Raw genomic sequence first — 26,533 nt, 5'->3', positions numbered from 1 at the left:
TTTCGGGATTGAAGGGGGGGATGTGTTGAGTTTCCTTAGGACTGGCTTTGAACAACCCAGAAGAAAACTTACGCTGTTTAATTACAAGTATAATAATTTTCCCTGTTTTCTTATTTTCCTTTTCTTTCCCTTACAGCTTTAACTGTGGTGAAAACTGGCATGATCCTGTTAAATGCAAGGTGAGCATCTTTGAGCTGGAAATCCTTCCAGCTTTTCCGGGCAACCTGTACCCAGGCCTCCCACCCTCACAGGGATCAATTCCTTCCCAATGTCCCATCTATCCTTGCCCTCTTGTAGTGGGAAGTCATTCCTTGTGTCCTGTCCCTCCAGGCCCTTGTAAACACTCTCTCTCCATCTCTCTTGTAGGCTCCTTTCAGGTACTGGAATGCCACAATTAGTCACCTCAAAGCCAAAATGTCATTATTTAAGAGTCAAACATGAAGTTTGTATTGGTTAACTTGTTACAGGAATGTTTGTGCCAGGTGTTTGTGCCTGGTGGATCACGATGGGGCTGCAGGAACTGTCTGCCACTGAATTGGTGGCTGTTTGCACAGTTTTCCATCATCAACACTCCCCTGTTCCACGTGTCTGTGTGTACCTTTCCTTAATGTGAGCAGGTGTCTTGGGAACATTTGCAGTTCCTCCAGTTGGATTTAATGCTCTTCTTCCATCGTTTTTCTGACAGTGGTTAAAGAAATGGATTAAGAAGTGTGATGATGACAGTGAAACCTCCAATTGGATTGCAGCCAACACAAAGGTGAGAGAAAGGTTTTCTCATATTTTATATAGAGATTTTATACAGATTTGTCAGGTGAAAAGGATATCAGTCTAATTCCTTGCACTAGGATTGTATTTTCTATTCTGTGTTAAGAGCAAGCCGTAAAATCCACAGTACACTGAAGTGCTCTTGTCTAAAGAGTGAAAGGTGTTAATGCCTGGAATCAGGTGAGTTTCTTCAAGTTCAGTGAAGGAAGGTGCTTGGAAGAAACAGTTAATTGGAGACCCAAAGGAAGCTCAAGATTTAAGTCTTTGGGCTTCTGTCTGGCACCGGTGGCTTCCCTAAGCAAATGCACGGCCCATTCTGTGTGTGGGACGTGTTACCACCAGCCGTGGCTCAGTTTGGCTGGGATCGTTTACATCTGCCTTCAAATCCCTGGGATTGGCCTCCGGAGGAGCCTTCATTTCCGCTGGGCAGCATTCCAGGTGGAGACTGGCAGAACAGCTGTCTGGGATTTCATTATGTAAAGGTCTTCCTTCTACTTAGCCCAACTTTGCCTGAAACTTTAGCATTTGATCATTTTGAGACAAATTAAAACCAAGATTGTCATGGGGGTAAGGACCCAAAAGCAGAAGATCCCATGGGGGGGTGAGGAGCAGGCCTGAGGCTCCCAGCTGAAGGAGGAAGGTGGGGAGGGAGTTAGGAAATGGCTGCTTTGTTTTCTTAGCTCTGTTGTGTAACTGGTTAATGGCATTGTTTGCAGCAGCCTCGCTGCTTTCCGGGGCTGGCTGCCTGGTTTTCATCGAGCTGGAATGTTGTGTTATGGTGGCAGAGAAACCCCTGCTGTGCAGCTCAGATCGGGCTGGAGTGTGGGGCCTGTGGGCCCTGCTTGGAGCTCACGGTGTCACCAGAGGGAATTTGGCTGTGTCTCAGTGTGTTCCAAAGTGGCTCGGGGACTGAACCAGGTTTGTTTGGAGTTTGCTGGGTCTTCAGGGACTGATCTTATTAAACCTGAGGAAGAGCAGCCAATAGCTTGGAGAAGGCAGAGTGTAAGCACTGCTAGCCTTGGGCCTCACATATTTGGGACACTGGAACAGCCACAGCCCTGTTTTGCCTGTTAAAGCCCTCAGGAGGCTGATCTTGGGGTTCCCCATCTTGTGCCTGCCCTTGCCTTGGGAATAAGAAGATTTTTGGGGGTGGGGAACACCCATCTGGAGGGTGGCACCTGGCACCAGCCCTGCTTCTTCGCTGGTTCCTCCAGTCTGGTGTGAGCGGCAGAGCTGTCCTTGGACATCACTGTCTAACCTCCTTCCTCTAATACTGTTTCAGACATTCCTGCATGGGAATACTTAGGAGCCCAGGCTGCAACAGGGAGAAAAATTGCCATCAGGGTAATTACTCCAGACATTTGAGCAAGCCAACAGTCCTGGAGTCTTATGGCATCCATATCCATTGAATTAGCTGAAGGACAATATGGCATTCTTCTGTCTGAGCTGATGCTGGATTCAGTTGAGGGGAAAGTTGGCAGGAAAAGTAACCCACCCTCGTGCTGGTCTCTGCCTTGGGGAAGGTGGGAATCTCCAGCTTTGGCTGCTGGGATGTGTGCCCTGGGATCTTTGCAGCCTCCAGAGAGCCAGGTCAGCCTGGGATCGTGGGGCTGCAGCCACCTCCCTCCTGCCTCAGTTCCCTGCTGATCCCTGACCCAAGGGCTGGCTGGGTGTGGGCTGTAGCGATAGACTGGGATGGGAACCGTGCAGTTGGAACATGTGTCCATCCCTCCTTTCTCTTTGTACTGTTCCTCCAGGAAGGCAGGGCAGCCGTGTTTGGCGAAGCACAACTTTGTGCCTGCACTGTTGGCTCCCCAGCCTAAATTCTGTGTTGAATTTCATTTTGAAGAACCTAGAAAGGAATCATGTACCATCAGATGCAAAAATCCCCATTATCAGTGGGAACAGCTCTCCAAGGAATTCAGTTGTGACTACAGGCTCCGTTGCTGTTTCTGGCTTTTGGAAAGCGCTTTCTGGAGCCTTCCAGGCGTGAGTCCTGTCCCATGTGGGCTCCTCTCAGGGAAGGAGACTTCCTGTCATACCGAGATGAAGGTGTAAAAGCAAAATACCAATCCTCTGGAATGTGGGCTTGAAATCTGGATAATCCTTTGCAACGGGAGAATGTGAGATACATTTGTTCCGGCTTGTCCTGGGAGATGGAGTCCGAAAGGAAAATTAGGCAATTGTGTGAGAGAATAGAAAAGTGAAACCCAGCTGAATTGGGTTCTGTTCCCAAACTGGAATGATGTGATGCTTTTTTTGATGAATTACGTAGAGTCGTCTGAATGAAAAACGAGGAGATTGGAGTAGTGAGTTCTGTGGTTTCTGATATGATTTTTTTGTTCTTTTGCATTCATTAACTTGCACTTAGGAGACCTAAATTCCTTCTACTTCTACAAAAGATACGGTCCTTGCAGCAGAGCGAGCTGGAGTAAATGCCTTTTTCCTTAAAATAAGCTACTTTCACGAGTTGAGCTTAACTAGATTAATTTAAGGTTGAGATAAGGCAATACAAGTTCTTTATCAAGCCTGTGATTCTCAGTCTTTTTGAGGAACAGGGTTGAATAGTCCAAGGATTTGCGCATTTCTTCCTTTTTCAGTTTGCTTGACAAACTTGGGTTCTTCAGTAGGTCCTCTCTTGAGTTAAACTAGGAAGGTTTTGGTTATTTGGAAATAAAGAAACCACAGAGATCCATTACTTTTGTTAAGTGGACATTCAAAGGAGTGAAAAATAGAGAAAACTTGGATTTGTGCATTTATTTTGAGCTCCTAAGGTGAATCAAGACTATCTGAAAGTGGTCTAAAAGGAGGAGGGGAAACCTGTTTGGAACCTGTCAGCGATGTTCATCTTTGCCTCTTGGATACCAAAGGGAAGAGGACAAAGCTGGTAAAGGTGCTGGCCTTCACACAAGGCTCTGCTTTTTATTGTGGAACTTCAGTTGGTGTTAATGAAAGTTGTTCATCTGATAGTGAAAAACACCCCAGCCTTGCTTCTTTGGCTCCTGGCACATCCCCATCCTTCCCTTCCAGGCCAGACAGAGCTTGAAGGGCTGATGGATAAACCACGCACATTTTCTTCTCCAAAAAAACTAATGACTGTTTTTCTTCCCTGCACAAGATAAAGTGGCATGAGCCCACATCTCTCCCTTTTCTGGTCACTTAATGGCTGGACAGGTGCTCCCTCTGTACTTCTTGGAGCTTCTGCATTTGCTCTAATGCATGGAAATTCTGGAATCCTCCTGGGCACCACAACCAAACTGTGCTCCTTCATTTCCCACCGTGCCAGAGCTGTGATCTCTGTTCTGCTAAAGGTGCCCAGATTCCATCTCCCTTTCTTAGATGAGCTGCTGTTTAAAAAAAACTGTTTTAAACTGACGTTTAAAAAAGTCTTGATCTGTGACTCTGGGTGTTAGAACGGTGTATTGTTTTGTGCTAGCCATAATTAAGTTTTTGTGTTTTGTTGAAATTCATTAAGAAATCCCTTTGGTTTTTGAGAATTCTTTTTGTGGGATGGGCTAGGGGTGAAGGTGTTGGTGTGAATGTGGCTGTGGGAGGCTGATGTCCACCAGTTCCTCTGGGAGTTCTGGAAAGGACTGATCTCTTTCACTTGCCCTGAAATAAGAAACATGTTTCTATTTAACTTCCTGTTCATAAAAGAGCAGCTGAGGTTTATGGTGCTTTATATATGCATGGGCTTTTACAACAAATTCAGGATTGTTCTCCTTTGCCAGGTTTGCCCAGGCTTTTGTTTCCAAGCCCAGTACAGAATTGTTTGGAGTGGAACAATGTTAATGAGGTCACTTCTCTGTTGTGCTGTGGCTGATTATGTGCACAGTAATCTGCAGGTTTAGTAACTTGATTTGCTGCCTGTTGTTGCGTAGCTGTAATTCTCAGGGAGATCTTCCTTCCCTATCCTCATTAATCTATAAATCTCTCCCACTTGTTGTGTTGGTGACTTGAGTAGTTACTACTTCTTTTTCTGCTGGTGTCCAGCATTTCTTTAGTATGTGCTTTTCATGACTTTAATTTTCAATAATATTCAGCTTCACACTTTTCACTTTAGGGATCTGCACAGACGCTGTGTCACCTCCTCCTTGTGCTTTGCCAGACGGGAGCATAAAGGCTTGGAAAGAATGGCATTCCCTGTGAGAAAAAGGCTGTAATGAGATCAGAGAATCATGGAATGGTTTGGGTTGGAAGGACCTTACATCAAGTTCCAGCCCCGCCATGGGCAGGGACTCCTTCCACTATCCCAGGTTGCTCCAAGCCCCGACCACCCTGGTCCTGGACACTTCCAGGGATCCAGGAGCAGCCACAGCTGCTCTGGGCACCCTGTGCCAGGGCCTGCCCACCCTTACAGGGAAGAATTTCTTCCTAATATCTCATCTAACTCTGCCATCTGGAAGTGGGAAGCCATTCCCCCTTGTCCAAAGTCCCTCTCCAGGCTCTCCTGGAGCCCCTTCAGGCACTGGAAGGGTCTTCTTGTCCTAGTTTGCATTCCAGAGCTCAAAGCCCTGAGCAATGTGGACGCACTGGAAGGCTTGGTCCCACCTCAAAGACAGAAGGGCAGAATTTCCATGCTCCTGATGGTGCCTCGCTGGGGCTGAGATGGCCCCGCATCCCTGTGCTGTGGCTGTGCCTGTGGCACCTCTCCAGCTTTGCAGATCACCTGGGAACTGCTCTCCCTCTCTTGCAGCCTGTGGGATTTTGTTCAGCAGGAGGGATCACCGCAGCTGTGTGGATCAGCTACGCCTCCCACGAGTGATGTCGGCACCTGACGGGAGGAGATGTGTCTGGAAGAACTGCACACCTCCACAACCTCCTCTGAAAAACCACTCTGGCTTTGTGCCCCAGGGTCATCGTGCTGTGACAGGGACAGGGCCACTGTCTGTGCTTAGGCTGATGACCAGACTGAGCAGGAATCCACAGTTGGGCAGGACATTGCTGGCATAAACCTAAATTTGGGTCTTGACTTGTTGGTGCAGGATTGGAAGAGGGAGGAGTGCTGCCTGGAAAAGGGAAATAGATGCTGCACTGAGTGCTTTGCTTGAAGGAGGGAGCACTTTTGACTCTGAAGTTCATAGAACTGCACTGACTAACTGGTAACAAGCTTCCCTGGCTGAGTATCTGTCCTGTGGGCAGTCCTAGGGAACATGTTGGTGTTGTGCCCTTGAGGGGACCAGCACAGGAGCTACTGTGCTTCACTTACTCTGTTTGTTGTACAGTTACCGAGTCTGAAGGACAAACACAGGTGACTGGGAAGAAGGCAGGTCTGGAAAATTCCTCTTTTGTGCTTTGTTGCTGCTTGATCCCAGTGGTTTGATGTGCAAATTCTCGTGTCCATGATAGTACAAACTGTCAGACTCATATAAAATGCAGTAGTAGTTGGGACACTCAGAGTGGGTGTACAAGAGCCTGCTGGATTGTGTCCTATATACAAGTAGCAGTTACGGAGTGATTGTGCATGTTGGTTTCTTCCTTTACTGAGAATTTATCTGAATGCCAGGGCAGGAACTGCTTGCTTTGGTAGCAAAGAGATACTCCAGACTGGGGAGGGGATTTCACATGCTTCTGACCCAAAAGCTGCAGCTGATTTTACAGGTGTGTGTATCTCTGGTTTGGATGTTTGTTATTGTATTATATATAAAAACTGGCTCATGCAGAAACTTTATGAAGGCTGGTGTGGTTGTGGGATGCTCTGGATGAGGAGCTGATTCAGCCTAAAATGGTTTTGGTTTTATTTACACAGGTTTTTTCCTCTGTACTTTCTGCTTTGTTGATTTGTTAATTTCTAAGCTCATGGAGACCACGATATTGATGTTATATTTCCCAGATATTTCCCTGTGCAGAGCTGCCCTTTGAGATACTCATACTTGTCAAAAGCCTTGCTCCTGAAAGGGAAACCCCATGTGAGCTTTTACGGAAAAGTCTTCGGTGAGGTGTCACATGAAGGGAAAAAAGGGACCTGATGGGAAACATGGAAACACCTCAGGAAGAGAAGTGTCTTTTTAGCTGACAGCAGCTTCTTTGAAGCACACTAGAGTCTTGCTGCATGTTTTCAGCTCCTTTCTGGATGGCATGTTACAGCTCGGATTGGTAACAGCGTGATTCCGGCTTGGTCTCAGTCCCAGAGTGGTCCAGACACTTGGTGGTGAGGAAAGCCACATGCTTCCCAGGCTCTTAGAGACCACCCCTCTGCTGGGATTTTGGGGAAGGTCATGAAGTGACTCGCCCAGTGTCCCTCTGTGAGAGCAGCATAGATAAGATATGTTATTCCTTAAGTTTTTTCTGTCTAACTGCTCCGGGTTTGGAAGTATTTTAAGGCCTGACTGAAGAGGATCTCGATGTCCAAAGGGAAGAATTAAATCATGTATTTCCCTTGACGTGCTCTGTCTGACTGCTGTGGGAACCCTTCCAAGTTCCCCAGGCTGTTGGGGTTCCGTGCTTGCCCTGCTAACGGTGCTCTCTGTCCTGTGGACAGGAATGCCCGAAATGCCACGTCACCATCGAGAAGGACGGGGGCTGCAACCACATGGTCTGTCGGAACCAGAACTGCAAGGCGGAGTTCTGCTGGGTGTGTCTGGGCCCCTGGGAGCCCCACGGATCTGCCTGGTGAGTTGGGGAGCGTGCCTTGCTGGAAGGCGAGGAGGTCGTGGTGCAAACGGCACGGATTTGGACTGAAATCTGTGGAATCGGTGTCCCTGTTACAGGTACAACTGTAATCGCTACAATGAGGATGATGCAAAGGCAGCAAGGGATGCACAGGAGGTGAGTCCATAACCTTTGGTGATGAGGGAGATCACCGGCCCTGTGGTGTGCTTTCTGTAAACCTACACATCTGCTCTGAAGGAATTCACGGATTCGGGCACAAATCCAAAGGACAGTTAAGTCTTTTGACTTTTAAGATAGGGATGGCTTTGCCTGGTATGTGCTACCTTTGTACATCCACAGCACACAAGTTGAACCATGCCCGTGGTGTTATTTTTTACAGCTGGTCTGTCAGTGTGAAGAAAATAAGATTAATGACTGTGTATTGAGTCATCTTGGTTCTCTTGCACTGTTTAGTACACCGTGCCTTTCCCCTGCTCAGTAATCAACCTGAGATTGCCCTCTTAGCACAAGCACAGTAATTAGAATTCCTTATTAGCAAAAAAAGAAACCCAACAAAACATCATCTTCTCACTTTTGTCATGACACTGGAAGCATTTGAGTGCTGTACCTCGAGTTGAGAAGGCTGAAATACAAAAGTGATGAGGCTTGAGCAGTGCGATTGTAATTGCTTCCAAGGTTGGGAGTGAGGATGTCAGAGCTGTGCTGGGAAGTGCCCGAGGCACTTCCCAGGGTTAGTGGGGCCGCGCCGAGCCATCTGCCCAACGCGATGGGAGAGGAGCCTCCTGTGGAAAGGAAGCTCGTTCTCTGCATCAGGAAGAGCCTTGTGAAGGGTTTAGTTCTCTTGCAACCATTACTTTGTTTTAACTATTTGTTTTCTTTCTCCCTAATGGGAATTAACACAGCGATCCCGAGCAGCCCTGCAGAGGTACCTGTTCTACTGCAACCGCTACATGAACCACATGCAGAGCCTGCGCTTCGAGCACAAGCTCTACGCTCAGGTGAAGCAGAAGATGGAGGAGATGCAGCAGCACAACATGTCATGGATCGAGGTGCAGTTCCTGAAGAAAGCAGTCGACGTCCTCTGCCAGTGTCGTGCCACACTCATGTACACTTACGTCTTTGCCTTCTACCTCAAAAAGAATAATCAGTCCATTATCTTTGAGGTAGGAGAAAATGGGGTTATCAGGAATTCAGATTGCAAAACTGAGGAAATAAGATTTAATGCTTGGAGGTCTCTGGTCCCTGCTTCTACCCAAGTTAGTCTGGTTTAATATTCTGTTGTGCAAAAGTTAGAGGCTGTCTGGGCGTTATGTAGGATTGTTTGCTGGAGGAGTCACAGAATCACAAAGCTGTGGCTGCCCCATCCCTGGAAGTGTTCAAGGCTGTGTTGGATGGGGCTTGGAGCAACCTGGTCTAGTGAAAGGTGGCCCATGGCAGTGGGTGGAACTGGATGAGTTTCAATGTCCCTTCCTACCCAGAATCAGTCTGGGATTCCATGATACCTAGTCCTTTTTTATTTTGGTACTGATTCCAATTGCGCTGAAATAAAAATTTCCCCCTTTTCTTTACCCCACCTCAAACGCTTCTTTTCTTTTGTCTTTACAGAATAACCAAGCAGACTTAGAGAATGCTACAGAGGTGCTTTCTGGGTACCTGGAGCGAGATATATCCCAAGATTCGCTGCAAGACATAAAGCAGAAAGTACAGGATAAGTACAGGTTTGTGTTGGATTACTCCTTCCTCTCAAAGCTGCCAAGTGTTGCCATGCCCTGTGTCAGGTAGTGATTTGAGCACTTGCCAAGACAGTTTCTCCAGAGCCACATCCTTGGGAAGCTGTTTGCTCTTGGCTTTGTGCCACCCATTGTGATCAGCCAGTCCCTGGATATCCGAGAGCAGCAGCGCTGTCCCGTGCCAGCCCCGAATCCTCCCAGAGAGGCCCTCACGCAGATGCTGGCAGTGTGTTTTTGTGTCCCTGCTGGGAGCAGCTTTCAGGGGAGGTGACAGCCTGTAGGGAGAGGCTCCCAGCTCTGCCTTCCATCTGCTCTGCAGAGCAGGAGCTGGAAGATCCAGCCCTGGAGTGGAAAAAGTACTGTGTCCAGAAGCAGTGGCTCTCAGTACACTGCTGTTCCTGCACAGAAGGAGCCTGTGGGAATGGCCAGCACCAGGATGGGATCTGCAGAGTGAGGGCCAAAGAACAAGGAGTGACTCTGTTGTTCCAAGCTGCCAGCTTTGGCCTAGGATGAGCTGCCAGCAAGCAATTGGCTCTTTTAATTGTCGGCTGGGTCCATTTGTGCAAAACGTGGGTGTAGGAAAGCTGTCCCTAAGGAAGAGGAGCCTGCCCAGCTGGGAAGGGGAGCAGGGGACTGGGGTCCAGGTGACACAGATGCCAGTGCTTTGTTCAGTCCCAGGGGACTAATTTCTGCACAGTGGAAAAGTACAAAGCTGAAAATGCAGATGAGTCACAGGATTAGGGCTTGCATTTCTGAGGCATTTTGCCAAAATCACTGAATTTGTTACGCCTGGCTTAGGGGGAAGAAAATATCCGAGGTAGGGTGAGCTGTAGGACTCAATGGACTACGGGGTGTGGCAGGAGCTGTTAAGATTTGGTGGCTCATCCTGCCCAACTTCAGCAGCACAGCTGGGGCTGGACAGGACTTTCCTGACTTTTTTTTTTAAGACATTTTGTAATTTACCCTTTAAGGCCACCATTAATTCGGTATTTCAGATGAAGCTGCTTGTTTGTCAGTCCTCTGAACTTAGATGCTTTTGTAGGGATGAAATTAAAACCTTATATAGCCTGAATTGCTTGGAAACAGTATCCCAAACCTGCATTTCTGGGAAGAAAGAATGCATCTGTCAAGCCCGTGCAGGTCCCTAATTAACCAGTTCAGTCATGTCTTAATCAGGTCCTGCACGGTGCCCTTTGATGTAAGACTGGGAGCAGGATGTCATCAAGGTGGCTTTAAAGAGTTCTGGGAAGCTGCAGGAACTGCCCTCCAGGCTGGTTTGGATCTCTTTTGCTTGCAAAGACATATCTAGAAAACGGGATTAAGCCCCCCACACCCAACCAGCAGAAAAATAACTAAAGTTTGGAAAGCAGAGACCGCGTGTTTGCCATCACAAGGTCCTGAAAGTCAACGGGACTTTGTGTACAGGGGTTTCTCTTGCACCAGCTGACAGCAGTGAGGGGAGCCACCACTGCTCCGATGCAGAAATCAGTCACTCTGATAAGGTCCTGAGCAGTAGGTGAGGAATTCCTGCCAGGTGTCAGTGGGTGTTGTGGGATAGCTTCCCACTGGGAGATTTTTTCTGAGGGATGTCTGACCACTGCCAAGCAAACCAGGTTCCCAGCAGCCAGAGCCTCTCAGATGCTCATTTAGAGTTTGCTCTTGGAACCTGAATGAATTCAGTGTTTCTGTGCTTTTTGTCTTCTAACACACACAAAATGACCATGGCATCCTTTGCTGTGTTCTATGATACCCCTTTTCCTCGGGATCGGTGATCCTGGGAGGACTGGACTGGACTCTGGGATCAGTTTCACGTGTGGCAGTTTTCAGTCAGTGCAGGTGGGAATACTGGGTGTAGTGTCCCTCTGAGAGGCACATGTTGGGACGTGTGGTGAAACCTGCTCTCCAGCCAGACCAGTAACCCTTTGGACTGCTTCCATCTCCACTGGGAAATAAAACTGTGTCAGTACTCCTGAGGTTTGCATCATGGACTGGGTTGGGTTGGGAAGGGATCTTAAAGTAAATCTTGTTCCACCTCCTGCCGTGGGCAGGGGCACTTTGCACCAGACCAGGTGGCCCCACCCCACCTGGCCTTGAAGACTTGTTTTTTGTTGTCCTGGTGGGGCTTAGGGCAGGTACCAGCCCATGTTTGAGAAGAGTTCATCCCATTCCATGTGTCACCACCAACCTGTGCTCAGGCTTTTTCAAACCACAGCTGCTGCTTCCTCCTCTTCGTTATTCCTGAAGGTTTCTCAGCTGTAGAGGCTCTGGGGATACTTTTGCCTGAAAAACTCTGCATTTGCACACTGGTTTTCCAACCAGGGACCTGGAGCTGAGTGACTGGAGCAGCCAAAGTCTTAATTAGCGCTGCTAACGGGCTGTAAATACACTCCCTTCTCGGGGGATGATCTGTTTCAGAAATGAGGCGTGTGCTGTAGGTTAGGATAACTCGGTGCCAGGGATGCTCCATGATTCCTGACGTGCCTTTTCCATGCTGTGCCTGTCCCCTGCAGATACTGCGAGAGCCGGCGGAGGGTTTTGTTGCAGCACGTGCATGAAGGCTACGAGAAGGACCTGTGGGAGTACATCGAGGACTGAGCCTGGCCCCGCAGCAATGAACTCTGAACCCTTTCCCATCCTAGAGTGCTCATGCAATTCCAATAAAACCCACCCAGGGCGCTGCTCCGCCTCTTACACCGCTGGTCTGTAGTACCGGGATTCTGTTTTGTTAACAGAAAAATTAAGTAAATTATATTGTAATAAAAAAAAAAGGTAGATAAACCATTGTACAACAGTATTCTAGGCGGCCAAGAGTGTGACAGACGCACTAAAAAACCCTCCAACTTTAACTTGTAACGTAGCTTCATCCTCCAAGCCGACTCCTTTTTCTTTTCTCTTTCTTTTCCTGTGTGTAGTACAGATGAAACTTAAACCAGTTTCTTGACACCGCTTTTCATGTCCAAACCAGCCATTTTGATGGACTTTGGTAAGGGGGGTGGCTTTCCCGCCCCCCTCCTCCTCTCTGCCACACAAGTACACGGATGAATGTGGATTGGCTCATTGTAAAGAGGATTTCTGGGGAGGGAAGGAGGGGGGTACACAGCAAGGAAAAACAAAAACAACCCAACCTTTGTATATGACTTTTAAAACAAAAAGAGGACAACACAGTATTTTTCAAAGTTGTATATAGCGCATATGCATGGACAAAGAGCAAGCGTGGCACGTGTTTGCATAATGTTTAATTACAAAAAAATATTTATTCTTTAAAAATCTTCAAGATTATGTCTATTTGCTGTGCATTTTCTTTCAGTTTGATTCTTTTGTTTGGTTTTGGTTTTTTTTTCCCTGGGCTGGGGTGGGGGAAGTGTGTGCTGGTGTAGTGAATATATCTATATATATATTTTATTTTTTTTTTTTCTTTTTTTGGAACACCTTTTCCAGAGCAGTTGGGTTTCTCCTCTTCCTGCAGCTCCTTTCTGTCCAGGGCCTCCCCCAGGTCTGTGTGTGTATCCATTGCTGGCGACGGACGCGGCCCCTCGCAGCTCCTGGAGCTCTGGTTCAGGATGCCTTGCCTTTTTCTTGGTTGATTTTTGGCCCCAGACCTTTACCTGCCCAAATCCAGCTCTCTGTTCCCACTCGTGCACGCAGGACACGTGCTGTGATCCCAGAGGAGGCGTGTGTGTGTGCCTGTATGTGTGTGTGCCTGTGTGTGTGTGTGCCTCTGTGTGTGTGTGTGTTTAGAGATTTGTTTTGGATCCCAAGGCAGGACAAGGAGGGGCATTTTGTACCACTTCTCCAAAGACTTCCTGCGAGATTTCGGCTGTGGATCTCCTCTCCCTCCCCTTTTCATCTGTCAAATGGACCCTTTCTTGCTGTTTTAATTTTCACTTCATTATAACGAGTCGTAACATTGAAAAGGAAAGCTGATGGAATTGTCTTTGTGTTTGTTTTGGGCTCAATCACTGGGTGTCCTGTCCTGGCAACTATTTAACACTCCATCTAGTGCAGTAGAAGCTGAAATCAGCGGAGTATTTTTCAATTAAAAGGGGAAAGAACTAATGAGTTTAGCTACTGAGTCCATTTTTATGATTTCTGTAATAAGAGCTATGTTAAAGTAAACAATTGGTGGTGGTTTTATTAAATTTACTCCTGTATAGGAATTCCTTCTGTGGTATTTTTCACCAGGCAAGTGTCCTCCGAGCCTCCTGCCACTCTGCCAGCTTCCAGGGGATGGGAGTTGTGAAGGGATAAAATAAAAAAGGCAGGGCTGTAAGAGGGGTTGCTGTTTCCAGGTGGCAGCGGGGTCACATCGGCTTCCTCGCCGCTCCTACCGAGTTCCACGGCTGTGGTTTTGTCCCTGTGTGCCCGCTTTTCCCGTTATTTGCCCTGGAAGTGAGCCGTGAGGCAGCGCGGCCGCTGTCCGTGTGCTTTGCGCGGTGCTGCCGGAGGGGTGCGATGGCGCAGGGCTGCGCGGGAGCGGCCCTGCCCTGCCATTCCCGGTGGGAATTAGCCGGCCGTGCCCTGAAAACACTTGGAAGCTGGAGCGTGGTGGGCTGGGCAGGTGCAAGCACAGAGGCGTTGGGTTTTCACTCCGTGTTCCCCGAAAGGAATACACCAAGGATGTGGGCACTCCAAAGGAAACCCGGTCTGTAGCGTCCTCAGTCCCCGTGGCTCTTGGCAAACCTAAAGACAATAACAAAAGCCCTGTTCTGTGGGAGAATCTGCTGCAGTTCCTTTCCTCCGGCTTCCAGGCGCTCGCAGGTGAATTACCTGGCTGGCGGCGGGACACCATCCCCACAGACACTGTGGAAATACAAAGGAAAATAAACAAAATCCGCCATCCCAACCTCCCTCCGTGCTGCTACTGTGGGGCGAGGAGGGAGCGGCGCTGCGGCCGCTCAGCCCTTCCCGGGCCGTCCTTCCTCACTGGCGGCCTTATTTCCCTCAATACCACGGACTTCCCAATAAAACCTTCCAAAAGCCGGACATTTTATTATTTATGTGGTTATTCGGGTGTTTTGCAGGTTAAACGAGGGCAGGGGCCGGTGTGGGGGGGAAGGCCGGACTCCCGCCACCACCTTCCCGCCGTGCCCCGCGCGCCATGGCCGCACCGGAAGTGGCGGGCGGTCGCCATGGCAACCCCGGCCCGCCGCGGCCATGGCGGAGCCGCCGGACACCACGGTGAGGGGCGAGAGCCGCCCGGGCTGAGGGGGCCGAGAGGGACGGGAGGGCAGATGAGGGGAGGTGAAGGGAAGTGAGGGAAGGCGGCGACGGCGGGGAAGTTCTTTTTGAAGAGCGAGTTTTTAATCTGCACACTTGGTATGGAAAGCGTGAGGGAAATTCAGGCTCTGCTGAAGTAATTAACAGTAGCAATCAATTATTGGGTGCTGGAACAGGGGAGGAGTAATGGGGATGGGGAAGGGGCTGCAGCACAAGGAGCGGCTGAGGAAGCTGGGGGTGGACAGCCTGGAGAAAAGGAGGCTCAGGGAGACATCAGAAGCCCGGCCTGAAGGGGCTCCAGGAGAGCTGGAGAGGGACTGGGGACAAGGGATGGAGGGACAGGACACAGGGAATGGCTCCCACTGCCAGAGGGCAGGGCTGGATGGGATATTGAGAAATTCCTGGCTGTGAGGGCGGGCAGGCCCTGGCACAGGGTGCCCAGAGCAGCTGTGGCTGCCCCTGGATCCCTGAAGTGCCCAGGACCAGGCTGGACATTGGGGCTTGGAGCTGTCCCTGCCCATGGCAGGGGCTGGAACGAAATTATCTTTAAGGTCTCTTCCAACCCAACCCATTCCATAATTCCTTAGTTTTTTGTGGTGGAGGGTGAAGCCCCGCAGGGGTCAGTACCAGGCCTGGGTTGTTTGGTTTACTTAGAAATGATCTGGACAAAAGGATGACTAGAAACTTACTCAGGTGAGGAGGAAATAGGAGAAACTCCAGGAGTCTTAACAGAGCTGAGTGAGAGGGCTTGGAATGATGGGTGTGCAGATTGAAAAATAAATTGCAATATATAAACAAATTAGGTGTTTGTGCTGGTTATTTTTTGGGTTATTTTTCTTGTCTCAGCATCTCTGATTTCCCCATCTCCAGTAAAAAAAGGTGCAACTAGAAAATGTTCCCAAAACACTGCAAAGAACAAAGATTGACTGAATCTCTGATTTTAAAAATTATTTATTAAGGAGAGAGGAGGTGACAAAGGTGTATAAGAGCTGTGTTGTGTCTTCCCAAAAAGCAAAGTGAAAAATAAAGATACTTTCCTGTGTAAACCCATTTCTCTTCTGTGAAGGTTTGATGCTTGATGCAAAGGAAGAAAATCATATAAAATAAATGTATTTTCCATGGACTGTGAACTTGCTGGGGGAGGTTCCCTGCCCTCTGTATGATGGGGGCATCCCTGTGCTCACATCCTGCGGCCTCAGATGGTTCCCCGAGAACAGCTTTGCCCTAATTAACTTCATAAATATTTTATGAAAAATGTTTTAGTTTCTGTGTGATCTCTAATTAGCTTCTTAAATGCTCCAGTCTCGTTTTTCTGCAAGGTAAAGACCAGTTCCCAGGATGCTGGTGATGAGAAGTGACCCCAGGAACAGGGATGCGCTGCACAGTGAGGGTGTTTATTTAATCGAGCTGTGGAACAGAAATCTCTGCCTTGCTTGGCAGGGCAGAGTTTGTCCAGCAGCAATGCTGCTATTTTTATGCCCTCCTTTGGGATTTGCCAGTTGTCCTTTCTGATTATTTTCTGGAAAAGAGTTTCAAGAAACCTTGCCTGGTATATTTACTACTCCTGGTTTCTGTCTTTTCAGGTTTCTTCATTGCCAGCGGCTACAGAACCAACAAAACCCCGTCCTAAAAAAGGTTTGTTTGAAGATGTGATTGTGTTTCTTGGGCAGGTTAGTTTTAAGGTTTCTTCTATAGTGTTTGCAGATGTCTAGGAGGAAATAAATGTCCTCTGGGAAAAGAGGAGACTGTCTAGACTGTAATTTGCTGAGTACCAGTATTTTTCCAGGGTCTCTGTGAGCTCAGTGCTGCTGTTCCTGGCCGATTTACCGTAGCCACAGCCTGTATCATGTTTGCTTATAATCTGTGAGACTGTTTATTTTATTGTGTACTTACTTATGGGGCTGTTAATGAGTCTGGTACTCATTTATCCTCTCAAATAATAACAGGTTTGTTTTGGGTTTTTCAGAATGATGTCTTGCTCTGGAAATAATCTTGGGAAGCAAACACTGTGTCTTGTGGGTTTTTTTATGTCACATGTTCCAGTTTTTGAAGAAAAAGTGATATCAAGTCAGGCAGGTTGTGACCGAGTTTAATTATTGTTTCTTTGCTTTTGTTAGTAGTTTCTTTTGAATACTGGAAACGTGTTAGTTCACTCCCTGCAAATTGTTGTTTTGAAGTCTTGGTTGAATCTGAACTGGAACTGGTACAATTTATGTTGTTGGCTCAAAATGTTTGACCAAATCCTGCTGGTTTTTGAGGGATCTGGTAAATTCTTCAGCCTCTCCTTTCCCCCTTTCCTTTGTTCTTGAGACAGGACTTGTCCTGACACACACAATGAGTATTTCTTTCTGTGTGGCACTGCTCCCCTTCCAACACAGACCTGGTCACTGCAGAGCTTTTGTGCCCACCTGAGCATTTGGGATGGTTTTCAATGGATTCTCCTTTCTCCAGTGTGCAAAGGGCCCCATCAGTTCAGATTCTAATTAAGAGTATTTACTCCCAGTGCCAGAAACAGTCCTCCTTTTCCCTTGCCCTTGCATTCAGGGAGCCTCAGGTGGTGAACACAGTCCTTTGGCCACTCTCTGTCCTGATGTGCCTGTCAGAGTATTCCTTGGGATGGAGACTGCCTTGGGATAATGCTGGCAGTAAAAAGGACACTGCAATGACATTCTGCCTAACTGGGTTCTTTGTCCTGCATGCAGGCCTTGGGAAGCTGGAAAAGCCACTTTGCTTTTGGGGAGTTCAGGCCAGTAGTCCCAGTTCCTGGTAGGAGAATTCCAGCCCTTGAGCAGAGTGTGGCTGTCCTGGAGGTGGGGCTGGAGGTCTCAACACAAGCCCAGGCCTCTTTGGTAGCTTGCCCAGAGCTGAGGAGAAGATTGCTAGGGCTTCAGGCCTGCATGCAAGTAAAAATAACTCCCAAATTTACTTTTATCTTGACCCTCAACTCTGTCAGAACAACGATTGCTCTAAAATTACTCTAAATTGGTTACTTTGAGGCAATTAGTCTGACTTCCATGGAGGCACTGATGGGCTCCCTGGTGAGCTATTTAATCTCTATCCTTCCCTACAAAGGTTGTGACTCTCATCTCCTCATCTTCCATAACCCCCACCCTGCTCTGCCTCATTGTACAGGTCCCATTTATTTGTGGCTCTGGGTCTCCCTTTTATACTGACACAGCCCTTGACTCCAAGTAAACTATGGTGATTTAAAAAAAAATAAAAATCCTCTAGCCTGTGACTTTTGTAATTCTCTTTTGTGTCCTTTAAGGTAAATTGAGGCATCTCCAGTGCCTGGCACACCTCGGGTCATTCTGACTGAAATGCCTTCAAAGCCTTTGGGCTTTGCCATTTAATATTTGACTTCAGTGCAGCAGGGAAAGCTGATTTGAGCTGCCTGATCGTTAATCTCTGGGAAATGAGGGCAGCAAAAAGATTTGTACTTGGAGTGATGTAACAGTGTCCTCTGTGTGTGGGTGGGGGACTGGGGACATGGAAAAGAGGAGCAGGGAGAATGAAGGGATGTTGGATATGTTTGTGTGGAATTTGGCCGGAAAGACCAGCATCTTTTTTCCCATGACAGCTGGGTTTTTTTAATGGAATATTTGTAGAACATCTTAATTAAATATCTCATCCCATTTTAGTTTAGCTGAGGAGAATTACGATGAACTTTAGGAGCCAGGCTACATCAGTGCTGTTTGAACAGAAGAGTGCTGCTAAACTTATTTTTAAACTGACATTTTAAACATTGAATGGCCACTTTCTGTTGCAGCAAATTGCCTCTTTATATTTGCATTGTGTTTTCAAGCAGGATAAAGCCCCGGTGTCAGTGTTTTCTCTGGCAAGAGAGATCCTGAACTCATCATTAGCACAAACAGGTCTGTGAAATGCAGAGAGCATATGAACAGTTTGGTGTGGGCAAAATTCGTTCCCAAATAGAGCAATAATGGATGATGTGATTGCACACAGGTGTAGCAGAGTGGGACCAAGTCATTGCTGAGGCAGTCCACAGTGCTGCAGCCTATTGAGCCTGTCTGTGTTTGTGCTGGGCGGGAGTGAGGTATTAAATTTGTGTTTCTCAGAATGGAGTCTCAAACTGACCAAAAATCATTGGAATGCCAAAATACCCAGGTGAGGTTTGTAGCTTTAACCAGAAGGCCACGTATTGAGCGATGCAGGTCTGAATACATTGGATATATTGAACCTGAATTGAGTAGCTTCCCCTCACTGTTCCTTGCTTTCCTCCTCTGATCCTGCCCATGAGCCAAGAAGAGGTGGAACCTACAACCTGAGTTTAGCAACTGGATTGTATGACTTTTAAAACAGTAACCTTGAGCTTGGAGGTGCAATTTGCTCGTGAAGTAGCTGATCCATCATGTGGCTGTTGCCAAAGCCCAAAAGTTGGGATTTGGGAGAATCTGTCTTGTAGGCAGGCCAGCCCTGAGGGAAGAGGATGAGTGTTCAGCAAGGCTGAAGGAGCTCTAAAGGTTCTGGAGCAGATGGTGCTGGTGGAATCAGGTTCGAAATCTCTCCACACAACGATCTGAATTACCGGCACGGGTAGAGGTGACTCCCTCCAGGTATCTTGTGGCCATACTTGGTGACACTTGTCCCTCAGCAGCTGACACAGGAGTAGCATTCATTATTTTGTCCTTTATCCCCTGTTGGGAGAGCTGCTCCGAAAATCAGTTCCCTTTGTTGCTCCATCAAGATCCGTAACTCTCCCTGTGTTGATCCCCAAGCAACCGAGGGTGGAAGAAAGGGAGCTCTGTTCTGGGAAGTGATAAGGAGTTAATGTCAGCCTGCTGAGGTGGGGTTTTAATCTCCCTCCTGCATTCTAAATTAATCAGATACTTTCCTAAATGCTTTACTGGTTCAGAATTGAGATAGGCTGTCTCCCATCTTCCCACTTTCTTTTTCCCACGCAGTCAGATCAAATAATTTTATAGGATCTGATAGTACTGGAGAAGTGCTTTTACCTGATTGTATTGTTGATTTTTATGGAACATAACTTCAATTTATTTCCCTTTACTCTGGAAAAAATATTTAGAAAGTAAGTTCTGAGCTCGTGTTTGTCTAATAACAGTTCAGAGGTTAATGGGACAATTTTAAATGCATTTGGATTTCTACATGAATATGAGACCTCAGACTTTCTGAGATGCACTGATGGTGTTTTAATGACAAGGTAGAATCCTAAATATGTACGTAGTATAATAAACTCACTGATTCAAAATGGATTTTGCTTGAATCACTGGGAAGAACTTGGCCTAAAAATCCATTAATCTGTCAAGAATGAGAATTCTAAATTGTCATCAACCACCTCTACACTTGCCACAGGAAGGGTCAGGTAGATAGTTTTCAAAATGAAAACCCTGTAAAACTATTAGCAGAGATCAAGTGTTCTCCCAGGCCTGGGCATTGGGGTGTTTTTGGGATGCTTTGTAGGTATGTTTTTTCTAGGCTTTGAAGCAAGGAATTAACCGTGACCTTTGGCAAGGTGCTTGGCTTTTGTTGCTTTCCATTTATTAACCTCAAGCTTGGCCTAATGTCCAGTGACAGGTTTTGGATGCTGCAGGCTTTTGGTGAACAAAACATTTGGAGACATGAAATCAAAAGTACAATATAAATGGATATATTGCAATGCACTGCTTGGCCTGTTGGGTGGTGGCTCTGGTTAGGAAGTGCCAGTGACAATAAACAGTCTCAAAATGTGGCTCTTAGGTAATAAATAATGCTCAGATTATGCAGAAATAGGTAAGTGGCTTTTGATGAACTATCCTGTCTCTCCGTGTGGCTCCTGCTCGCCCCGATGAACCAGTGGGAATCCCTCCTGCTCCTGAAGATGTTTTAAGGGACTCTCTGAGTATTTAATCTGAAGAGCAGGAACTCTCTACCCTGTGGAGTCTATTCCATGCACTTGCAGTGCTGATCATTTCTGAATTTCTGATACAGTTTCTTAAATCAATATAAATCCATTCTTTGAGCTGGCTTCAAAGCTGCCTTTGAACTTGTAAGAGTGAAGCTGCCTGAGAAATCCAGATAAAAACAACCCCCTTGAGTTAAATTAATTAATACTTCTAAGTGTGTCAGAAAGAAAAGGCCTTAGTGGGAATGTCGTGGTCGGAGGGAGCCAATCCAGCCCTTATCTGTCCATACCCATTCGCTTCCATTTGGCCACGTGCAAGCCAAGATCTTTTAGTCCATTTGAACCCCCAACCTTGTGGGAAGAAATTGGTTCTTAAATAAGCTAGATTAGTTGGTAATTACATCATTGTTTTATGTAAGAGACTTGGGTATTTCCATCTCGCCGATAAGTGGGGAGCAGAGAGTGCTGTGTGTGATGCTCAGGATCTGATGCAGCTGCTAGTTTTGAGTAGTGAGATTAAAAAATGGATTATCATTTCTGGGTAATTAAATTCTATAATATCCTTCACTTCATCCTCTTCTCCCCAAAATAACAGCCCAGTAATCCCTGCACTGCAAAGAGCTGGTAATATTTAAATTGGAATGTGCTAGCACAGCTCTGCCCTCTTGTGTGTGTACATTAATATCTGTGCTGACGGGAGCAGGGAGTCCTTTGCAGGCAACACGACAGGTAACATTTTAGTGCCAGCTTTTAAAACAGGTAAATTCATTTTTTTGAAGCTTCTTTGAAAGTCCTTCGTGCCAGGCAAGTTTCTTCTGATTTTAATGCCTTCAGCTTTAAAAGCTTCAGCTTAGCAGTTTGTTGGCATGCTGCGTACAGATAAAATGGCATCTCCTGGTGGGAATTTAAAAATAATTCTGTAAAAATAGTAAGTGACAAATTTAGGAAGGGTGGGATTCATCTCTCTGCACTGAGATATCTCTGATGCAGAGCAAGTCTCAGCAGATCACCCGTGCTCCATGTTTAGTCAGTGGAAAGGGCATCTGTGCCATTTCCTGACCTCTCCCAGCCACCTGTGCTGGGATGAATCCCTTCCTAAGGATGCCTGTTCCTCTCCTTTACCTTGGAGACAGCCCAAGGCAAGTCACCCATATCTTCATTTTCATCAGGAGATGCAGCTCACTCAAGAGTCAGAATTCCCAATGTGTGTGCAGCTGGAATTTGGGCATCTGAGTCTTTAGGGACATCATCACCTGTTGCATTTAGCTCAGCTCTCCAGCAGCATCTGTGGCACGGGAATGATGGGACATTGAGCTCACTAAGGGCTTCTTGAATAAAAAAATATCTTCATTCACTCCTTGCAGGGCCTGTCCCCTTCAGTGCCGACACTTCCAGCTGCATTATACATGCTGCAAGTCCTGGAATTTAGTCACTGGTTTATTCATAATTCTCAACAATTTCATTCCCTGCCTGACTGTGATTCATTTTTATACTTCTAATTAGAAGGAGGCAGGGTGTGCTTCTGTGACTGTGTAATTAAAGACTATATCATTAACACATTTGGGCAGTAGGGAAGAGTGTGCAGGAAAATGTTCATCCTGGGATAGACTGGGATTTCCCACCTGGAAAACTTCTGAGGCAATGGGGCTGGAAGAACTCAAACTATAGGGTCTTGCAGTAGGGAGTATTGAAATGTTTGCAAGACCAGCTTCTCCATTTTTTTGTGTATATATATCTATGTTCTTATAATATTCCTTCAATGTAACATTCTTTGGCAGTGGATGGAACAGGTTCTTGGTGCTATTCCTTACGGAGCGGGAAGTTTCAAAGACTGACGTGGCTGGATTGTGGTCCTCTCCATGCTGGAATTTTATTTTCCTTTCTAAAGGGAAAAGCTTTTCTTAAAAACGCCTTACAACAATTTTAGTTTCAATTTCTATGTAAAATACCTCATGCTGTAGACAGAAAAAGACTAAGCGCAGGAATTAAAGCCAAAGGAAAGATTAGATTGGAAATCCCCAAACTACTTTGCTCCTGATGCTGGAATTAATGAGAAGCCGGTTATTTTGGGAATGCCTGCAGCCACTTTGCGAGGGAAATATTTCCCATGGCAGTGTTGCTGTGGGAGGAGATGGTGAGGAGGCAGCAGTGAGTATCTCAGAGCACCTCTGCTGTTCCTAAGGCATTTCATTGTCTTGCCTTTGCAGTGGTGTGCTGTGCTTCCCAAAGCTGGAACAGCATCGGCAAACAGACACTGAGCGAGCTCCAAGCCCACAGGAGCACAAGGCATCGAGCAGGACGTGCTTTAAACAGAGAAGAGTTGGGATGTTGTGCCAGGGCTTGGATCCTTGACTGTCTCCAAGTGTTCTGTCTGCATCCTCAGGGACCTAAAACTAACACATAAAGTAGCCTGCTTTTTGGGGCTTTTCCCTATTTTTTTGTTTTCCTCTGTTCTGAGTACATCTCTGCTCAGCAGTCAGTGCTGATGGTCAGGATTGGCTCATGCAGAGCAAACAGACTTCCTTCCAGTTCTCATTTTTCACGAAGACCATACTTTTTCAAATTTCTTTTTAAAGGTATTTGTTACTAAATTTCTCTCCAGTGTTATTTGTTTGAATCAAATTTTAGACTTAAATTGAGCATTATCAGGCCTGAATTAAACTTTGTATGGAGTAATGATCAGGATCGTGTCAAGGTGTGTAAATCTCATCCCCCTCCAGATGGATTCAGGACTGCACAGTGGTGTCTCACCAGCCTCCTACTGCTAACGGAGATTTTGCAGTGACCAAACTGGTTTCTGCCCCTGGGAACCTCACTGTCACTGCAAGGTCCAGGGGGATGACAAGTGTGTGTTTATTTACAGATCATTCCACTTCACCTTGAGGTTCAACTTGAGCAGCACGTAGTAGAAGACAAATAATTGCATAAATTAATTCTGTTTATATGGCAAATTAATTATAATAATGATCAGTGTATTTATTTCATAAATGAAACCATCTTTCTTTGGAGTAACTCAGAACCGTAAATGTCATAAATCAGAAAAAAACCACAAATCCAAGCAAGCAACTCAGTGAGATTTATGCACTGCAAAGTAGCAAGAGAAAATGTCCTTTTTTCCCCATGCTCTAGGGTATAAATCAGATTTAAGATACAATTTTGAAGTCTTTCATCTATCCTTGGCTAATTTTCCTGCAGGGGGAGGTGGAGAGTCAGAAATGTTGCTTTTTTTTGTTGTTTAAACCGCTGTTTTCCAGCCTCTTTCCAGCTTTCCCTGCACCTCGTGGAGCTACTAAACCGCAGGAGGCAGCTCTGGGGATGAGTTAGGGCTCCTCGCCAGCGCCGGGCTGTGTGTGATGAGTTTTATTAACCCCAGCTGACTGTAAATAACGAGCAAGCACACGGCTTTAGGGCTTGATTTAAAGGTGTTCCAGCAACAATTTGCAAATGGGAAAACAGAAGGAAAAGGGATTAAACGGAGAACGGCTGCAGTGTAAAGCTGGTCCTTTTTTTGTTGTTGTTTATATCCGTTTTAGAGGGATTTGTGCATGCAAACACCTCTGTTCTCACATCTATTCACTCACACACGGTGAGTGAAATACAGCTCGTAGAGCCTCTTCCGAGTGCTGGGTTTTGGGGTTATTTTTCATTATTACTGAGTTTTGAATACATTAACAGCTCCATTTTCAAACTCCAAGGATGGATCTGGGCGTAGGAAGAGCAATGTTCCTGTGCTAGTTTTCTTTCAAAGCTCTAATGTATTTATACTGCCACCATCTCAGTAAAAGAGTCTGAGGAAGGAAGAGGATTTCTTGTTAAATTTGGCTCTGCTAGAAATTTGTAGGATGCTCCTCTCACACCAAGGCAGCGTGTTAGTTTTAAATCCTGATAAGAGGATTGATATTAGAGCTTACAAACGCATTCTGTTCATTATCATACCTTGTTTTGGAAAATCCAATTCCCTGCAGGGCTGTGTTGTTCTGTAGAATCTGTTTGAGTGTGTACACTATTATTTTAATGTTATTTTTGCCCAGAAGATGCTCATTCCCTCTCTGACACTGGATTTACAAACGGTAGTGGAATTCCTGGTGTTGGCAGCTTGTGAAGCTGAAGGCAGAAAGGAGACAGGCACAGATGGGCTCATCCTCCCTCTCCATGTTTATTTAACAGGGGAGCACAGAGCTGCGTTTGGGCTGTAACCACAGCTATGCCTGAGCCTTCCCCAAGCACCGGGAGTGGAAATAATGGCAATCCTGGCAGTAATGCCAGCACACATCCACAGCAGCCCGGGCTGGGAGAGCGGGATGGGCCGGGGGGCGCTCTGCCCAGAATTCCATGGGCTGTCTCTCCTGCAGCGACAGGTGCATTGTCTTTATGCCATTGGAGTTTGCTGTTTTCCATGACTGGAATCACGTGGAAATGGGGATTGAATCTCCAAACCCATCCAGTCCTGCCGCTGTGTGTCCGAGGGAGCTTTGCCTGATGGTGGGAGCTGATAACCTGCTTCTCTCTGGCTTTGCCACAGCCCAGCCTCGTGCTTTGGTTTCTTCAGAGCAAGGTGCAGTGGTTTTAAACTGGAATATTGGCAATAAGTTCCTGGCTGTGAGGGAGGTGAGGTCCTGGCACAGGGCCTGCCCCATCCCTGCTCCATCCCTGGCAGTGTCCAAGGCCAGATTGAATGGGGTTTGGAGCATCCTGGGACAGTGTAAGGTGTCCTTGCCCATGGCAGAGGGGTGGGACTTAATTATCTTTAAGGTCCCTTCTAACTCAAACCATCCTGTGATTCTAAGGTTCACTTTATGAAATTCTTTTCTGCTTCTGCTGCCTCAATATCAAAATGTCACAGTAGAGGACTGAGGCACTGCCTGGGTGTTTGTTAGTTTTGAAAATATCTCTCGGCTTCTTGGATGATGCTGTTTTGCAATATGGAATTTTGAATTAGAGTTTGGAAAGGGACAGCTGAATCCTTTTGGAAAACCTTTCCCACGTGTGTGGTACCCACCACAATGGATCCAGACTGTGGCTCATGAAGCTACTGAAGAATAAAAAAATTAAAAATACTTGTATTTAACTGCCTTTGCAAAGCTTTTCTGTCCTTTCCTTGTGCTATATGTTATGTGTGTTTTAGGTTTTTGGGAAATTTGTGCAATAACAAGTTCTTCTTTGTGTCTTCTTGAGTCTTTTGCCCCTTTGCTGCTCTTGCTCAGGTTGCTGCAGGTTGTGTTCAGAGTTGGAAGGGATGAACTTGGACCCTTTCCAGTAATCTGGACTGGAAGGAGGGCTGGGCTCTGAGCTGTTTTTTTCCCTCTGAGATGACTAAAACGTGTTTTTGAGCCACTTCTTACTGCTGGTGCTTTAGCAATCATTTCCCCCACAAAATCTTAAAAGAGCTTCTGGGGCTTTTTTTCCCCTCTTCTTTTTACAGCAATTTGAAGCCCTTTTATTAAATCTAAACTCCACTGTTTGATAGTTCATCCCTAAGCTATAATTACCCAATATGAAGATGCAAGCACAAAATAATTTCCTAGGGAGGTTTACACAAAAGGGAATAACTCACTATTATTTTTTTCAGTCCTTCAAGAAAATGTATAAGAGGATGAATAAAGGGAAGAGTGATGATAGAGCAGCACAGATACAAACCTGATGAACGTACTCTGACTCTGTCAGGGTTTCTGCTCCAGTGGCTTCCTTAAAGGAGCATTGTCAGAAAGAAAAATCACATTGCTGGAAGTGGCTTGTGCAATCAATCACTGGCCAGCGAGGGGATCAGATGGATTCTCTTTCGAATTCAATCAAAACACACTTCAAAGGCATTTAATCATGTGCCTGACTCCCTAGCACAGGATTTTTGCAGTCCCACAAAAGAGAGGCCAAAAGACAATTATGCAAGTTATAAACTCTTTTTGATGTAGATACCAAGTTTTTTGATGATTATGTTTTCCTGGACTGGCCCTTGGGCAGATTGATTCACAACAAATAATGGCTTTTTGTTTCTTCACTGCTAGAAGGATCTAAACTACACTTTTCCACTGTGCCTGTGCAGTGCCTGAATTATTGCTGTAGGTGACAAAGAAAAGTGTCTTCATACAGCAGTCATATAGGAGAAACTCCTGAAGGTCCATGTATTGAAGAAGGTGTTTTATTCCCTTTCTCTGGAGCTAGAGACCCAAATAACCAGGCATTTGTTATTTCCATTTTCTTCAGGAGAATGCAGTGACCCGTTATCAGCAGGCTGGGGGAGCAAACCTGAGGGAGATAAATGCACCAGGAGCAGGTATCCACTGCTTTGTGGGAAAGCAGAAATGCACATTAAGATGGTTGTGGCTCTGGAGAGGTGTATAACTAATTT

At 46.4% G+C, this 26,533-nt stretch overlaps 2 protein-coding genes across 5 annotated transcripts in view; both read left to right on the top strand.

Annotated features, from left to right (window-relative positions):
- The window catches only part of ARIH1 (ariadne RBR E3 ubiquitin protein ligase 1), a 48,594-nt gene extending 36,208 nt beyond the window's left edge, over window positions 1–12,386 (top strand). The window contains exons 8-14 of the mRNA XM_005521361.3: window positions 137–179; window positions 686–757; window positions 7,247–7,377; window positions 7,476–7,533; window positions 8,280–8,540; window positions 8,983–9,095; window positions 11,618–12,386. Of these exons, the coding sequence (XP_005521418.1) occupies window positions 137–179; window positions 686–757; window positions 7,247–7,377; window positions 7,476–7,533; window positions 8,280–8,540; window positions 8,983–9,095; window positions 11,618–11,702 (763 nt within the window). The 3' untranslated portion in view covers window positions 11,703–12,386. The remainder of the gene's footprint in view (window positions 1–136; window positions 180–685; window positions 758–7,246; window positions 7,378–7,475; window positions 7,534–8,279; window positions 8,541–8,982; window positions 9,096–11,617) is intronic.
- Window positions 12,387–14,210: 1,824 nt separating this feature from the next.
- BBS4 (Bardet-Biedl syndrome 4) overlaps window positions 14,211–26,533 on the top strand; it is a 34,381-nt gene continuing 22,058 nt past the window's right edge. Inside the window, exons 1-2 of one of the 4 annotated variants that reach the window (XM_005521715.3) lie at window positions 14,211–14,285; window positions 15,908–15,959. In XM_005521715.3, coding sequence (XP_005521772.2) covers window positions 14,262–14,285; window positions 15,908–15,959 — 76 coding nt within the window. In that variant the 5' untranslated portion in view covers window positions 14,211–14,261. Of the gene's footprint in view, window positions 14,286–15,799; window positions 15,995–26,533 lie in introns of those variants that run through there. The other 3 variants (XM_014251235.2, XM_014251236.2, XM_088062990.1) reach the window with 3 other exon arrangements.

The sequence above is a fragment of the Pseudopodoces humilis genome, chromosome 16, assembly GCF_049639895.1.
Source record: "Pseudopodoces humilis isolate 2021_Gansu_Grassland_sample_001 chromosome 16, ASM4963989v1, whole genome shotgun sequence".
Classification (NCBI taxonomy): Eukaryota; Metazoa; Chordata; class Aves; order Passeriformes; family Paridae; genus Pseudopodoces; species Pseudopodoces humilis.
Note: the sequence above shows the minus strand (reverse complement) of the source record. Positions and strands in the feature narration are given on the sequence as shown.